This window comes from Diabrotica virgifera, chromosome 9 (genome assembly GCF_917563875.1).
Source record: "Diabrotica virgifera virgifera chromosome 9, PGI_DIABVI_V3a".
Lineage (NCBI taxonomy): Eukaryota > Metazoa > Arthropoda > Insecta > Coleoptera > Chrysomelidae > Diabrotica > Diabrotica virgifera.
This window is the reverse complement of record NC_065451.1, coordinates 206,578,071-206,596,371: the sequence shown is the minus strand read 5'-3', so window position 1 is coordinate 206,596,371 and position 18,301 is coordinate 206,578,071. Positions and strand designations below refer to the sequence as shown.

Genomic DNA, 18,301 nt, shown 5'->3' with positions numbered 1-18,301 from the left:
GTGTATCCCTTATCTTTACAACCATTTTTCCGACAAAGGTAGTAAGTTACAAGTAATTGTATTCTTAAACAAAAAATGTAATTGTCTGACATGTTGGGGCAAACGAACAGAAATCTTAATTCTTTTAGGCTATCGACGAGGAGGTATTATCAAAAAAAACTTTAAAACAGTGTTTTTCGGTTACTTTTGAATCGATTTAGCTAAAAATTGGTACATACGCTAAGTACAACACTTAAAAGGGCATGCCGGAGAGTTGTACCCAAAATTTTCCAAAAAGATTTTCCGACAAGGGGGAAAATTTCGGAAAATTTTTCTAAAATTTTGGAATGTTCTCTACGTTACGTCCTTATAAATATTATAAGGAGTATTTCTACAAATTTTCAGTTTGGTCTATGTAGATCTAACCGAGAAAAATGATTTATAGTTCGCTTTGGTCTCCTTGATGCTTATTATTTTTTTATATCCCAGAGAACGGCTGTTCCCGTACATGCGACACTATATTATACAAGAAATTTTCTTGACAGACAAACGCCCCACTGCCATAATGCGCCAAGCTACAAATTTTTCCGACTCCACCCAAATAACAAGTACAAAAAGTTTCAACGGTGTGGTTATAAATAATAATTTTATATGTGGGCCTAAGACCTAATACGTTTCAAACTCATATTTAGTGATCAAAATAGGTTATACCGATTAGAAGGTATCTAGATTCAAAAGTATAATCCATTTGACCATTATCGCCGAAATGGTTTATGTAGTTGTAGTGGTTCCGACGCTAAATTTAGATAGAGATATTTAAAAATAGAGCAATCCGAGTTCATTTACCGGCCATTAAAATAATTTTTTATTCTATTTCGAATAGAAAAAAACTCTAGTGTACATTCGATGGACATTAGATCATTTGAGAGATAATCATAGAAAGGCGACCATTTATCTTAACGTGGAATCGAGAAACAGTACATTCAATTTCATACATTTAATTTATATACAGGTAAAATTTGGTAAAGAATGGGCCATAGCTTAACCTCAGGTTCCTGAGGTAAAAATAGATCGATTTAAGCTAACTTACCTTAGTACAAAGTTTAAAATAACCGAGATGCAGGATGTCAAAGTTAAATTTTTTGTATTTATTATTGAATATTTCCTGACAGGTATGAGATAACAACATGAAATTTGGTATGTGGGGGTTTTTTGGGTTGAGAAAACTAAATTCCCTACCAAAAATTATGTATTGCCTAGAGGGCGCCACATACGCCTTTCAGCACTCATTTATTACGTTCAATTTTTTTTATCCCTCACTCTGTATAATTTTGACATTAAAATTTTTATTCTCCTATTAGTTTTACTTAAAAAAGGTATACTTTTTCATCTCCCTAAACTCAACCGTTTTCGAGATAAACGCATTTTAAATCTGCGATACACCATCATTTTTAGCATAATATTGTAGTTACACCCGAAAAATAACTTAATACCATAATAATTGTGCCATTTCTCAAATTTATATCATTGCATCGCAAATTCCATTTGAAGAAATTTGCGATACATTTTTGGATAATTTTATGGTTTTAAGTTATTTTTCGGGTGTAACTACAATGATATTATGCTAAAAATGATGGTGTATCGCAGATTTAAAATGCGTTTATCTCGAAAACGGTTGAGTTTAGGGAGATGAAAGAAGTATACCTTTTTTAAGTAAAACTAATAGGAAAATAAAAATTTTAATGTCAAAATTATACAGAGTGAGGGATAAAAAAAATTGAACGTAATAAATGAGTGCTGAAAGGCGTATGTGGCGCCCTCTGGGCAATGCATAATTTTTGGTAGGGAATTTAGTTTTCTCGACCCAAAAAACCCCCACATACCAAATTTCATGTTGTTATCTCATACCTGTCAGGAAATATTAAATAATAAATAAAAAAAAAGTTTAACTTTGACACCCTGTATCTCGGTTATTATAAACTCTGTACTAAGGTAAGTTAGCTTAAATCGGCCTATTTTAACCTCAGGAACCTGACGTTAAGCTATGGCCCGTTCTTTACCAAACACCCTGTGTGTATAAAAATTCCTTTTTTTTTTTAAATTGTACCAAAACGCCCCATTATTTTTGTCCGACAAGTGATCCAATATGCATTACACATGTAAAAAAACAGTACAAAATAAAAATAACATGTGGTAATAAATAAAAATTTTTCAGGAAATTGACATTTTCGGCGCGTCCGACTGCGCATATGCCCCGTGAAAATTGTCCGACAAGGTTACCACATTTTTGTAAAAAGGTTTTATGGTAGATTCCGTTAAAATTAGCCATGTGGTAATAAATTTATTATTTTCATAAATTTGACATCTTTAGCGTGTCCGACGCGTCATATGCCCCAATATTTTTGTCCGACAAAATTGTTTTCGCTGTTTATATGATAAAAACCATTGATTAAAATAAAATGACCAATGTAGTTATACATTTTTTTCTTGCATAAAATTGACAACTTCGTGACCTCTTGACAGACAAACGCCCCACTGCCATGATGCGCTAAGCTCCAAATTTGTCCGACTCCACCCAAATAACAAGTACAAAAAGTTTCAACGGTGTGGTCATAAATAATTATTTTATATGGGGGCCTAAGAACTATAACGTCTAAAGATTTGATGCAAACTATTGAACTAAATAAAAGCGTTTAATAATGAATCGTACCGCATGGGAAAAGTTATAGCGGACGGACTATATGCAAAAAAGAGCTAGTTCTACCATATAATTTATATAAAATTAAATGAATGTTTCAGGGAGTAATTCAGTTGCAGTATTGGAACAAAGGTGGGACCTGAGAGATGACAGCATATACAGTAGGATCCCTCTATAACGAGAACTGATGTGGCGGACTAATTACCTCGTTATAAGTGGATCTCGTTATATCAGACAACAGACATTTTTTAATACCTCTTACCTAGTTTATTAGGTGTTGATGGTCGACCTGAACAGTGACGAATGCGACTTCGGCATCGTAAATTGTAAATTTCCTACAATATTGAATATCAGTAGATAAACAGAAAGAAGTTTATTACAGGCAGTGGAGTTTATTACAGCACTGGCCTCGATAATAACACAGATGTTAAGCATTTCTATATACAGACAGTTGGGGTATTTATTTATAGCCATTACTGGGCTAAAACAGGTAAAGAAAAATATTCTTCGATTTCATTTTTCCTCGTTATAACCAAATATGCCTCGTTATATAGGGTTATAGTTCAATAGGAATTTGATCGGACATTTAATGTACCTCGTTGTATGCGAAACCTCGTCATATCCGTGTTCGTTATAGAGAGAGTCCACTGTACCAGTAAGTTTACCAGCAATTAATTATGTATAAGAAGCTAGCATAAGATAAGTGTAAGAACAGTAGCATTTTAGATCTTTGTCAATTTGTGGTCTTTCGGTATCAGTAGATGATAATAACGCTGCATTTGCTACGTGTGGTCAGCTGTTAGTTGTCTTGAATTCCGATAAGGAAGGATAGCCAGATAATTGTCAAGGAAACTCTTTGGGAAACGAGGGATTGTGTACATTGATATTGTGTTGTCAGTGACAAAAAATTTACAAACTTACTGCACTACAGATCATTTTGATACAATAGTTAAACATCCGTTGAAGATGTTCTGGAGATGCTTTTCTTATAAATGTGATAATAGAATGCATGATAAACTCACAAAAATATAAAGAGTAAAATGAAGTAAAAAAAAGGTTATGCTAACAGTTCTTCAACTCAGTTTTCAGTTTTTTGAATGATCAGAAAATTGATTGGATCTTAATCCGGTTAAAAATTATGGACTATTTTTTGTAAAAGCTAAACCTACAAAAACAAAACTGCTTAGGAAATCTGGTTTTGAGACCAGTAAATATGAGAAAATTTGAAAGATCAGAACCAGAAAGATGGAAAACATACTACATTGTGAAATAAAAAAAATGAAACTAGTAGAGGTGAGAAATTATTAATAGAAACCTATAAATTTAAATTATATTTATAGTTTCCCATAAAAAAATCTTATGTGACAGTTTGACTCTTATACATCTAAAGGTGGGAAACTGTCAATATAGTGTAAATGTATAAGTTTCTATTGATAATTTCCCACCTCTTCTACACTCCTGGCCAAAAAAGCAGGATACCTTAAAAATGGGTCATTTTTAATGTCTCGAATTTACTAAACCTGTTGTCCGATTTTAGTGATTTTTTTAATATGTTATAGCCTTATTCTCTAAGAATATGGATGTAGTAATAGTGTTGCTGAAGAGGTAAATGTCATTGTATACCGGGTGTAAGAATAATACTGTGTTTTTTCCTGCAAGTTCGTAACACCCTTTGGAATATTCTAGCATTTAAAAAATATTGAAATTAAAACTCAATTGTAGCCTTAGCCCTTCTTAACATTCTGCTTTTTAACTCATTCACTTATGTTGGATAATGAAAAAGTTAGGTACTTTGACAATTAGCCATGTTCTCCTTCAATACAGGGTGTTTCTAAATAAGTGTGACAAACTTTAAGGGGTAATTCTGCATGAAAAAAATAATGACTGTCTGATTCATAACATATGTCTGCAAATGCTTCGTTTCCGAGATACAGGATGTTGAATTTTTTCTTACACACTGACGATTTATTTATTGCTCTAAAACCGGTTGAGATATGCTAACGAAATTTGGTGGGTTTTAAGAGGCAGGTTTTGCGCATTTTTTGACATACATTTATGTATTTTATATTCACCATTGCTGTGCATTCAGGTCATATTACACGGTCATATTACCTGTATGCACGCCAATGGTAAATTTTAAATTTTTAGTCGTATGTCAAAAAAAGGGAAATAACTACCACTTAAAACCTACCACATTTCATTAGCATATCTCAATCGGTTTTAGAGCAATAAATAAATCGTCAATTTGAAACAAAAAATCGTATCTCGGAAACGAAGCATTTGCAGACATATGTTGATAAAGCTAACTGTCATTATTTTTCATGCAGAATTAACCCTTAAAGTTTGTCGCACTTATTTAGAAACACCCTGTATTGATGAAGAACATGGCTAGTTGTCAAAGTACCTAACTTTTTAATTATCCAACATAAGTGAATGAGTCAAAAAGCAGAATGTTAATAAAGGCTAAGGCTACAATTGAGTTTTAATTTCAATATTTTTTAAATGCTAGAATATTCCACAGGGTGTTACGAACTTTCAGGAAAAAACACAGTGTTATTGTTACACCCGGTATAAAATGACATTTACCTGTTCAGCAACACTATTACTATATCGATATTCTTAGAGAATAAGGTTATAACATATTGAAAAAATCACTAAAATCGGACAACAGGTTTAGGAGATTCAAGACATCAAAAATGACCAATTTTTAAGGTGTCCCGATTTTTTTGGCCAAGAGTGTAGTTTCATCTCTTTTTATTTCACAACGTATTATGTTTTCCATCTTTTCTATTATTTTGCTGGTTATTAGCGCACTCATCAATGTATACTGAAATATGTTCAAGATATTTAAAAAGCCAGAGTGGGCATGTGTAATATTAAATCAATTTGCAATGTATTCTTGTCTGTTTTTGCTAGTCTATAAATGTTGTTTTTTCAAACTATCAGCAGTGTTAATATTATTTAATATAATAATATGAACAAAATTGTCAGACGTTAATAATAAAAACTTACCTCCAAATGGTTGACAATAGTTAGCGGGATCAACAAATGATCTTGCTGGAAGAGATGAAACTAATATTGGATTCATGAAGATGCTGTCTAGATATTTCTGAAAAAATAATACATAAAAAAACACACATAAGTATTAACCCTTAGTCTACCCATGGTACTTTTGAGTACCACCAAATTCTGGTAACCTTAAATCCCAAGTATTTAAGTAGGTCTAATTTGAGAATGTTCTGTTAAATATTAATATGTAAAGATTATGAGAGATATGTATGAGGAAGTAACGACTAGTGTTAGGAGAGGTGTGGGAGAGACTGATAAATTTCAGATGAAAGTAGGATTGCACCAAGGCTCGGTGCTTAGTCCTTATTTATCCTCATTAGTATTGGACCAAATAACAACGAAACTACAGGGTAGCATTCCATGGTGCCTAATGTATGCTGATGATGTCTGCCGTGTTTAGCGAAAACGCCGTATCTGCAAAAAATCTGAAACAATTAAATTTTTACTTCTTTCTAACCCAAATGTGCATATCTATCTTATTTGCTTACTAAAAATGGCGTAAGTTAAGCCAAAACACATTAAACACACCGCATCTTATGCCGTATCCTGTGTAAATGTATACGAATTCTTAAACAAAAATCAATTACTCGAATGTGATGTCTCTGTAGATACAGTGTTTTGGTTAAGCACGGCAGATGTAGTGTTAATAGGAAATAGTGAAAGAGACTTAGAACAAAAACTGGAACAGTGGAGACAAGCTCTGGAGGAAAAAGGTTTAAAACTCAGTAGGACAAAAACAGAGTATTTGGAATGTTCATTTAAAGATGGAGTTACTACAAATAAAATGGTATCTTTGGATGGTGAAATGATTGTGAAAAGCAATAGTTTTAAGTACCTAGGATCGGTATTACAGAGTAATGGAGAAATAGATGGAGATGCATGCAGTAGAATTAGGGCTGGATGGATGAAGTAGAAAGAGGCGAGTGGTGTGTTGTGTGACAGAAAAATTCCAATGAAGCTGAAGGGAAAATTCTATAAAACAGCCATAAGACTGGCTATAATGTACAGAACTGAATGTTCGGCAGTGAAAAAGAAAGAGGAACAACGAATGCATGTGGCGGAAATGAGAATGCTTAGATGGATGAGTGGAGTGTCAAAGAAGGATAAAATTAGAAATGAGTATATTAGGGGACATCTAGGTGTGGCACCAATTGATGCCAAAATGAGAGAGCATAGGTCAAGATGGTTTGGTCATGTTCAACGTCGAGATGTTAATCACCCAATACGAAGAATAGCTGAAGTGCAGATTCCTAGAAGAAGTAGGAGAGGAAGACCAAAGATGACCTGGGGGGAGACGATAAGGCAGGACATGTTGGTAAAGGTGATTAATATTGATATGACCCAAGGTAGAATTGTGTGGAGAAATACAATTAGGGAAGCTGACCCCGCATAGGGATAAGGCAAAGATAATGATGAGTAAAATAAACAGAAAAAATGGAACAAACACAAGACCTGAACATAAAACTGTAATAAGTTATTCAGCATTAAAATAAAGAGAGAATAAGAGGACCTCTAAACCTACTGAATGATAACAGAGAGAGAATAAGAAGTGATATATGAAAAATAAAAAGATCAACAAAAAAAGGATCAACTGGGTCCGGAAGTTGTCTTTCATAAATAACTATTCATATTGGTATTGCAGCATCAAATAACATTTCTAATGACTAACAATATAATTAAACCAAGCTTAATGTAGTTATATTAACCCTTTCAGTGGAGCGTTAAATGGTAAGGAGTTGTGCTGTGCAGCCCTGCTCTGCTTAATTAAAAGTTAATAGGATAAGAATGCACCAGTGTAGTGATGTGAGCCGAGAATATTTCCGAATATTGGAAAGTTTCCGAGAATATTCGCCTATAAAAAATTGAAATATTCTCCTGACCACGAATATTCCCGGAAACTTTCAATGGAAAATTCTCGAGAATATTTCCCAGAACTTTCCATAAAATTTCCGAGAACTTTTGAAAATATTTCCAAGAACCTTTTGGACATAGAGTTAGTGACGTAATTTGAATTTACATGGAACTAGCGCTATTTAATTCACATGGCCGGAGAACCTATACCACTGCCAAGTACAAAAGAACATTGTTTTCAATATTACCTTCATTATTTTTAAGTATATTTAAATGGGAAATAAGCCACAATTTTACCTAAAAATGATTTTATTAACGTTTCGACGCCCAAGTCGGGTGTCGTTGTCAAAATACAAAATAATACTAAATAAATAAAAATGTTGTTGCTTAGTAAAAAATTCTTCTAATAATTTATTTAATCTGACTCATTTATATCGGCAATTCAGACACGTATTATACATTTTAAAGTAGACGACTTTAAAATGATATTGCCAATATTGATGAGTTGCGTTCCTGGGACGACTTTACTAAAAGATAGTTCATTCGATTACATGAAATCAATCCCAACTCAAGAATATCCGCCACAAAAAATCATAGCATGTAATCTGTCTTTAAAAAGACAACCAAATGCAACGGTGGCACTGAAATTCTCGCGTTAGAGATTTCATAGTAAATCACGAGGGAAAACCAGGAAAAACCTCGTGATACTATCCCGACATCGTAAGTATTTGGGTTTACATTTAGTTTACTCTCAAAACTAATACCAAATTCTGACTTGATATTTTAAATTTTAAATAATACTAAAATACTAAATATGTACTAACTCGATATGTTACTGATTTACTAATTGTGGTATTTTCTTTCTATTGACTTCCTCCTTTAATATGGGTAACCACATCCTACTGCATTCTACCGAGGAATTTGCGACACAATTGGTTTCATTTAGCATAATTAGAGCCGCTTCTTTGATTTTTCTCTTTTTACTATCTGCTTCTTTTAGGACTATACTTGAATCTCTCCACTGAACTCTATGTTCATTATCCCATGCGTGTTGACATATAAGAGATCTATCAAATTCTCTATTTTTTATATAAGACTGATGTTCATTTACTCTAACGTCTATTGGTCTTGACGTTTCACCTATATAAAATTGTTCGCATTCACAAGGTATTTTATAAATACAATTCTTTGTTCTTTCTTGTTCACTGTTAGGTTTAGTTTTAGATAGAATAGATCTCAAAGTGTTTGTTGTTTTGAATGTTGTTGATATGTTGAATTTATTTCCTATTGTTTTAAGTTTCTCGGATAGTCCTTTTACATATGGTATTGATATTTTCCTCGTATTATTTCTTGTGAATGTTGTAGGATCCCGTTCTAAGTTGTTCTGTTCCATTCGATCCAATCTTGACAATTCCTTATTTATAAACGATATGGGATAATCATTTTTTAATAAAACAGATGTTAACAATTGTTTTTCTTCTAAAAATGAATTTTCGTTAGAACAAGTAATTTTGGCTCTATCATATAAGGATTTAATGATTCCCTTTTTAACGTTGATGTTATGATTTGATTTGTAATTTAGATATCTGTTGGTGTGTGTTGGTTTTCTATACACTTGAGTCTCATATCCAGTATCCTTCTTTGAGACCAAAACATCGAGGAAAGGTAGGGTGTTATTGTATTCCTTTTCCATTGTAAACTTTATTGTCTCTTCTTGATCGTTTATAATATTCAGGAACGTATCCAACAATTCCGATCTATGAGGCCATATGGAAAACACATCATCTACATATCTCCACCATACTGTGGGTTTTAAATTTTGTTTAGAAATGATATTAGTTTCGAAATCCTCCATAATTAAATAAATAATTTGTACTAAAAATTACTAAAGCTACACTAAAATCACAATAAAGATGCACTAGAAATAAACAAACCAAGAGACGTTGAATGTTACGAGGAGTACTCTCGAATCATAATTTACAATGTATAAACTTTGCAAATCATGATTTGGGATTTACAATGTATGTATATTCATTGTAAATTATGATTTGGGAGTCCTCCTCGAACATTCAATGTGTCTTCGTTTGTTTATTTCTAGTGTATCTTTATTGTGATTGTAGTATAGGTATAATGCATGGGAATATTGCAAAAGAGAAGAAATTCAAAACTGCAATAAAGTTATACTTATCATTAAAACTTACTGTAAAAACTAGATGGGGTTAAATCCTTAATTGTATACATAACATTATTGAGAAAATTTAAAATTTTCACAGAATTTTAAACAGAATTGTCTGGATTATAAAATATTTTGGATAAAGTTGCAAAAAGTAGCAGTTGTGCTAACACCAATTGTAAAATGGATTAGGTACTTTATTGGAAGGCAATATGTTTAAAATATCCTAAGTTGTGAAGGCATGTAAGGATACAGAATATGTTTTTACTGAGAATATTCCATTACTTCCAATCAGTAAGTCTGAGGAAAATGAATGCTTATCTAAATTAGAAAAAAGAAAAAAATTATTCTTCTTTAACAGGACAAAGCCTCACTGGTGAAGAGCATGCAGCGTATAGACAAGATATCATCCCAAGTTTATTGACAAAAAAGAAAACATTTTTACATAACTAACAAAGTTCTGTGCAAAAGCAGACATTCGATCAATAGATTTTATTTGGCTTTCAGGATGATCAGTAGATTGTATAAGCTGGTGACAAGTAATGTGCACCAAAACCTCTTTTAAAAGATTTGGCAATTACAATACTGGGGTTACCAGCTTCCTACGCTGAAACAGAGCGTAGTTATAGCACATACTCTTTACATAATAAAAGAAGAAATAAACTGACTATAGATAGAGCAGGGAAGTTAATGTAGAATAGCTCATAATAAAAAAATTCCTAAAAGATCATAAACAAGGTTTATGTATGTGATGGTATGTGATAAGAGTCTTTCTATAACTCATATTTTGGAACCAGGGCAAGACTCTAAATCCATATCAGAAAATGAAAGATTAAGCAAGACGGAGAGATACTCTTCATAATACAGAATCCAGTTTGAGTGAAGAAAATTTCTCTGACTCGCAAGAGTAGACTCTTACTTATTTATATATTTTATAATTATAATTCCTAAGAATTTTTCTAGTGTCTTTTGATATTATTAGTTAAGAAAAAAGTTCCTGCTTTAATACTATATAGGAATACAGATTACCTGAAGTAAGTTCCTATATAATCAATTTTGGTTTGTTTATTGTATGTTATCTTTCTTATTTTAATATTTTTTTAAATAAAATAACTTTTAGTTTTAATTATAATGACTAATAACAAAAATATTCAGAGTATTTTTTTAAATTAAGTTGAATAAATTTTAAAAGTATTTTTGAACATTTAATTTTTAACAGATTTTTCTGTAGTCGTAATACAACAATAAGTAAAGCTAACTACTGATTTGTGTAATTTATTATAATAATTTTAATAAAAATGCAATATTTCAATAAGTTCCCGAAAGTTTCCGGAAACTTTCCGGCATTCGAATCTTCCCGGAAATTTTACATGACTACACCAGTGTGCCTTTCGCATTTTATCAACAATTAACAAGGCCCACTGGTGCAGTTTCCACATTGAAAGGGTTAAAGATATTTTAAACATATAACATATTATTAATATGGAATAGTGCATGGGATTCACATAATACATAATGATTCACCTAAATGCAGTTGAAACAAAATGTATTTTTCTAAAATATTCTGTAGTCATTTAATAAATAAAAACAAAAATTGAACAATTTCTCATCTAAATCAGTTTTTATACTAAATTATACTAAATAAAATAGAGCCTGTAATCAAAAAACTACCGCCAGATAAAAATAATCATTATAAATGTCATGTTTTTTAATTAATCTTGTTTGTCTGGTAGACTATCATCTCACCAAGTTCAAAGTGCATATAAAAAAAGACGTGGCATAAATACCTGCAAGCCCTGTTGTCTTTCACCGATAAAATGTGGATCCATGTTCCCGATAAGTTTCTTCGGAGGCAACTCGAGCGGTATCCCAGAGGATTGCAACACATTATGGAGTTTATAGAAATCATTGTAGCGCTTATTAATCCTCCACGTCTGATCCGAAAAAGGGCCTCTATACACTTTTATGCTGAATTCCTAAAATACATTCGATTATTATCCAATTAATGTTTATTTTATTAGTTGTATTACTGTGTGTCCATTGACGTTTTTCCAATTTTCAATTGTACATTTTATCTGTTCCGTATCATCTAATAGAACTTTATTGGTGGTCTGTCGCTCAAAAATAGCCATTGAATTGAATTCATTTGCCTATTTTTACGTAAAAAATCCATTAAGAAGTAATTTATTTTCAATTTTAATTGATCATTCCTTGCACTGACACTTGTGACATCACTGTTTTGACATTGACACAAATTGTAACTTTGACACCCTTTTCTACTTTTTTTAATTAATACTTTCGAACTACTACTACCAACCTACTACTGGAAATATTCGAAAATTCAGACTAAAGAGGATTTTCTAAGAGAATTTCGAATATGATGAGTTAAAAAGTTAATAAACACCGTGGAAACAAATATTAATATCTTTTAAACAAGTTTTTCCTAGGTTTTTTATGATAGGCTTTATGGTCATGAATAGATCAGCGGACTTCCTGGTTCCTGGCATTCAGCCACTTTCGGATTTGGATGAAATTAGGTTATTTTTAACCTTGAAGTGATTTTGTTAAAGATTTTATAATTTTATTTAGAATTTATGTTAAATTATGATTATTTCATAGTTTGCTAAGTGTGAGATAAAAAATGAGCGTAGCTTTAAGTGATAAATTCAACTTTTTCAAAAATGGAATGGAAGGAAAGTATACAATGTTATAAGTCAATTATCCTTTGCTTCTTACTATCTGTTACCTATTTACTTAGTCTTCATATATGGAAAAATCCTCACGGCAGAGACCACCCATCAACGATAAAGAAAAGGTTCATAAGTGCTTTTATTATGTTGTTTATATCACCTTGTTTTCTTTACATTGGTCTTGATCAAGAGATGCTACAGAAGCATACATTTATTGAAATACTAGGACTGAGAACTCAGGGACTATGCCAGGCTATTTTCATGCCTCTATTTCTAACAATGATCCTATTTTTGGGACCCATATCCATGGAACTGTACAGTGGTTTATCGAAAGTCTACATAGAAGAGATGTATTGGTTTTCTAATCTTAAAAACCTAATATGGCTGAGAAATCATATCGTAGCACCATTTACTGAAGAATTTACATTTAGAAGTTGTATAGTACCTATGTTACTGAACTGTTTCACTCCCCTTACATCAGTACTAAGTAGCCCGTTATTTTTCGGGGTGGCCCATTTTCATCACATGTGGGAACGTATACATCATATGGGAATGGCATTTGATTTAGCTCTAAAGATTTCCTGCTTTCAGTTCATATATACCACAATATTTGGAATGTACTCAGCATATATCTTCTACAGAACTGGACATTTTGTTTCTGTATTTATTGTGCACGCCTTCTGCAACCATATGGGTTTCCCAGATTTTACAGAAGTTATTACGTACAAAGGTGTAAAGAAGTTTGTTATAGTTGCCTTATTCCTCATCGGATTTTGCTCATGGTGCTTTTTACTGAAACCTCTAACGGAACCTGCCTGGTATCACCACACACTTTTAAAATAATTGAATGGTATTTGCAGTTCAAATCCAACTGATTAACTTCATAAAGAGTATTCACATCGTAAAGCTGTTGTAGAATAGGGTGCGCCCTAAAGATTTGTGTGAACTGTCGATTTTAATGCCTAAAAGACCTATTCTGTTGTGATTAGGTAATTGTTGTGTTTAGAATAACTGTTTATTGTATTTTATAAAAGTATTAAATTATTAAAAATTAGCCATTGTGTGTATGATTTCCCAGTAGTTTTAAAAATATTAAAACTGGTAGATTATTTTGTTAATTAAGAAGTAATTAATTTTCTTCACAAATTATGTGCTTGTTCAAGAAATATTATTTTAATTTTTTTGTGTTTGGACCTAGAATAAGTTCACAATCTATTTATTTTACATTTGTTTAAAAAATTTCCTATCTAAATCTGAAAAAACATTTAAGGTACTAGTACACTTTAGAAGACCAAAATTAAGCATTTTTTCAAGATTTTTTTCTCAGAACCTTTATTAGAAATGAACATAAAACTTTTTACATATTAATATCTAACTCTTAGAGAATACGGGGCGCCAAAGTCGAGGTTTCAAAAAATGATGGCGGACAGTTAATCTCAGGATTGGGATATAGTATTTTTACTACAAAAGCGATATTACGTAGGTCAAAATTTTTGACTTAAGAGAACTGTCAAAACATTAGAATGTGACTTTTCATTATTGCCATGACAGCCATTAACAGTTCTCTTACGTCAAAAATTTTGACCTACGTAATATAGCTTTTGTAGTAAAAATACTATATCTGAAACAAGAAAATCGTACGGCATTTGAAAAAAAAAGGTTTCTTACGCAACAATTTACAGCCGTTAGTGAAAAATTTTGCAAAAAAAAAGATTTTACGGAAATTTGAAAAAATTTTGTGAAAAAATCGCCCGTTTTTCTTCAGTTTTTCATGGTTAAGAAATATTTATTTTTTGGTCAAATTGTGGTAAATTGTCAAGTAAGAAACCTTCCTTTTTCAATTGCAGTACGATTTTTTTGTTTCAGATATCCCAATCTTGAGATTAACTGTCCGCCATCATTTTTCGAGGCCTCTACTTTTGCGCCCTCTACAATATTAGTGTACGTGCATAAATGAAAAATGATATATTTTTTGTACACTCTAAGAGTTAGATATTAATATGTAAAAAGTTTTATGTTCATTTCTAATAAAGGTTCTGAGAAAAAAATTCTTGAAAAAAATGATTATTTTTGGTCTTCTAAAGTGTACTAGTACCTTAAAACATAGAATAAGTTCACAATCTAGTTATTTTACATTTGTTTAAAAAATTTCCTATCTAAATCTGAAAAACATTTGATTTTTGACATTGTTTAATGGTTTTTGCTAATTTTACAGTAATTATTATTTTTTCCATTTGAAATTAATTATATCTTATTTATTTATGGGCAAGCCCAATTCAAAAAAGATTATTACAGAGACAAAAAACAATACACACAGTGTCAACACAAAGATCAAATATTACAATATACAGAGAGAGTCTGTAAAGTGGAATAAATTCAATATCTCAAATACTAATTGTTTTTTTGGAAAATGCTCAGACCCGTCGATTAGTATTTCAAATTGTCCTTTTTGACATTCAATAAAAATGTATACAGGGTGTCCCAATTTAGAGATATGACGTCATCGTCGATTTTCTTAAATGGCAACACTGTCATTTTGATAGCTAATTTGATAGGGTTTGTAAAGTTATACATAAATGCAAAATATCAAATTTTTATTCTCTACTATTTACAAGATAATAGAAAATAACAAAGTTATATCTGTAATTTGGAATATATTCAATAATTAAAATACTAACTGTTTTTTTGAAAAATTCTCAGACCCGTCGATTAGTATATCAAATTGTCCTTTTTGACATATAATAATAATGTATACAGGGTGTCCCAATTTAGAGATATGACGTCATCGTTGATTTTCTTAAATGGCAACACTGTCATTTTGATAGCTATTTTGATAGGGTGTGTAAAGTTATACACAACTGCAAAATTTCAAATTTGTATTCTCTACCATTTAGATGATAATAAAAAATAACAAAGTTATGAAAAAGAAGTAATCAACTAATCTTCTTCTTCAGGTGCCGTCCTCGTTCCGAAGTTTGGCTATCATCAAGGCTATGCGTATTTTTGATACCGTAGATCTAAATAATTGGCAGCTGCTGCACTTGTACCAATCTCTTAAATTCTTCAACCATGAATGTTTTCTTCTGCCAATGGATCTTTTACCTATTATTTTTCCCTGAATAATTAATTGTAGTAGCTGGTACTTTTGTCCCCTCATTATATGTCCCAAGTATTGCAGTTTGCGCTTTTTAATAGTAAGCGCAAGTTCTTTTTCTTTCTGCATCCTTCGCAACACTTCCATGTTTGTCACTCTCTCTGTCCACGATATTCTCAGTATCCTGCGGTACATCCACATCTCGAATGCTTCTATTTTCCTTGTATCGATCTTTTTCAGTGTCCAAGCTTCCATTCCATAGAAAAGAACTGACAGCACGTAACATCTCATGAGGCGAATTTTAAGATTTAAACTTAGCTCTCTTCCGCATAAAACTGTTTTCATTTTGGTAAAAGTAGCTCTAGCTTTTTCTATTCTGATCTTGATTTCTTCAGAGTTGTCGTTGTTTTCATTAATAACAGTTCCCAGGTAATTATATTTTCTAACACGCTCAATTCTTTGATCATGTACGGTTATGTCAGAAAAATTTTGTGGAGATTTCGACACCATCATTATTTTTGTTTTTTTGATGTTAAGTGATAAACCGAACTTTTCGCTGCACTCTACTATTCTGTTTATCAGTGTTTGGAGATCTTCCGGGGTGTCTGCTATTAATACTGTGTCATCAGCGTATCTCAAATTGTTTATTAAAGTGCCATTTATTTTAACCCCTATATCTTGGTCAGCAAGGGCTCTGTTTATAATATCTTCTGAATATAAGTTAAACAAGGTTGGTGAAAGTATGCATCCCTGCCTTACGCCTTTTTTGATCTCGAGTTCCTCGGTTGTTTCCCGTTCTACTCTAATATTCGCCTTCTGGTTATAGTAAATATTGAAGATAATTCTGACGTCCCTTTTATCCAAGTTTTTCTCTACCAACAGTCTCATCAGGTGTTCGTGGCGAACTTTATCGAACGCCTTGTTGTAGTCAATAAAGCACATATATATATCCTGGTTAACATCCAGGCATCTTTGGCACATGATATTAAGTGCAAATAGTGCTTCCCTTGTTCCAAGCCCGTTTCGAAACCCGAACTGAGTATCACTGATGTCAGCGTCTAGTTTTTTTTGAATTCTTGTATGTATCACTTTAAGAAATACTTTTAGTGTGTGTCCCATTAAGCTTATTGTGCGATGGTCGGTGCACAGTTTTGCGTTTGTTTTCTTTGGAATAGTTATCAACTAATAATTGAATTTAATTATTTCAATAAATTAAGCAAAAACTCATAATGTTGCCCTCAATTATTGTCAAATTGTCAATGGGCAACGTTATGAGCATTTTCTTAATTGAAATAAATAAATTCAATTATTATTTGATTACTTTTTGTTCTTCATAACTTTGTTATTTTTTATTAATATTATTTTAATGAATAAAATTTTGAAATTTTTCAGATGTGTATAACTTTACACACGCTATCAAAATAGCTATCAAAATGATAGTGTTGCCATTTAAGAAAATCAACGATGACGTCATATCTCTAAATTGGGACATCCTGTATTCATTATTATTATATGTCAAAAATGACAATTTGATATACTAATCGACGGGTCAGAGCATTTTTCAAAAAAACAGTTAGTATTTTAATTATTGAATATATTCCAAATTACAGATATAACTTTGTTATTTTCTCTTATCTTGTAAATGGTAGAGAATAAAAATTTGATATTTTGCAGTTATGTATAACTTTACAAACCCTATCAAATTAGCTATCAAAATGACAGTGTTGCCATTTAAGAAAATCGACGATGACGTCATATCTCTAAATTGGGACACCCTGTATACATTTTTATTGAATGTCAAAAGGGACAATTTGAAATACTAATCGACGGGTCTGAGCATTTTCCAAAAAAACAATTAGTATTTGAGATATTGAATTTATTCCACTTTACAGACTCTCTCTGTATATTAGATAACAAAGCTATTACGTTAAAGGAAAAAAAGAACATTACAATATAAAAAAACAAAGTTTATGCTTAAAAATTGGTGACATGGTGATAGAAATTATATTATTAACATTCAGTTATATTTGTATGTTCAACAAATGGTTTTTAAATCTATACAAGGAATTGCAGAATCTTATAAGAAATTAATTGCGAATCCTTTTGCCTTTACAAAATTTTTCAAAAATGCGTAATTGTTCAGAAATACCAACAAAAAGGAGAAAAAAAATTAAATTTTTTTCAAAAATTCTTTAATAACAAATTTGGACCACATTTTTAAGTGTCCTCTTAAGTGGCGTTTAGAAGCACCGATAAATTGCAGCAATTTATTGTGACGATACATTGCTGCGATTTATTGATTCTATTAAAGCTGTTTAGATGCTGCGATAACATGGTGCGATTGATTATAAACTGAAACAACTCGATCGTTACAATAAATTGATGCAATCTGATACCAACTCCAATCCAATTCCGATAAATTGCTGCGATGTACCGTTTACACACAACAATAAATGGAAGCAACTCGATTGATATCAATATGTTGCTGAGATTTATCGCTGTGCCTAAATGCTGCCTTAGTGGAATTATCAGTTCTGATATTATGAAGCAATTAAAGCAAAATATAAGATTTACCCAAATGAGGATGTTGAGAACAGATACTGCCTGGTCTATGATTCATCTTTATCAAAAACTTGCATTTTGAGCAAAACTGTTTGTGTTTAAAAATCAAATCTAAATTTAATATTTATTTCTGGTTAATGTTATACTAAATATTTGGAAAATGTTCCATTTAATAGAATGCCCCA

The 18,301-nt window shown here is 31.6% G+C and overlaps 1 protein-coding gene across 1 annotated transcript in view; it reads right to left on the bottom strand.

Annotated features, from left to right (window-relative positions):
• LOC114334038 (PX domain-containing protein kinase-like protein) overlaps positions 1 to 12,025 on the bottom strand; it is a 31,301-nt gene extending 19,276 nt beyond the window's left edge. Inside the window, exons 1-3 of the mRNA XM_028284037.2 lie at positions 11,801 to 12,025; positions 11,558 to 11,746; positions 5,690 to 5,786 (exon numbers count right to left, since the gene is read on the bottom strand). Coding sequence (XP_028139838.1) covers positions 5,690 to 5,786; positions 11,558 to 11,746; positions 11,801 to 11,902 — 388 coding nt within the window. The 5' untranslated portion in view covers positions 11,903 to 12,025. The remainder of the gene's footprint in view (positions 1 to 5,689; positions 5,787 to 11,557; positions 11,747 to 11,800) is intronic.
• Positions 12,026 to 18,301: the final 6,276 nt, after the last annotated feature.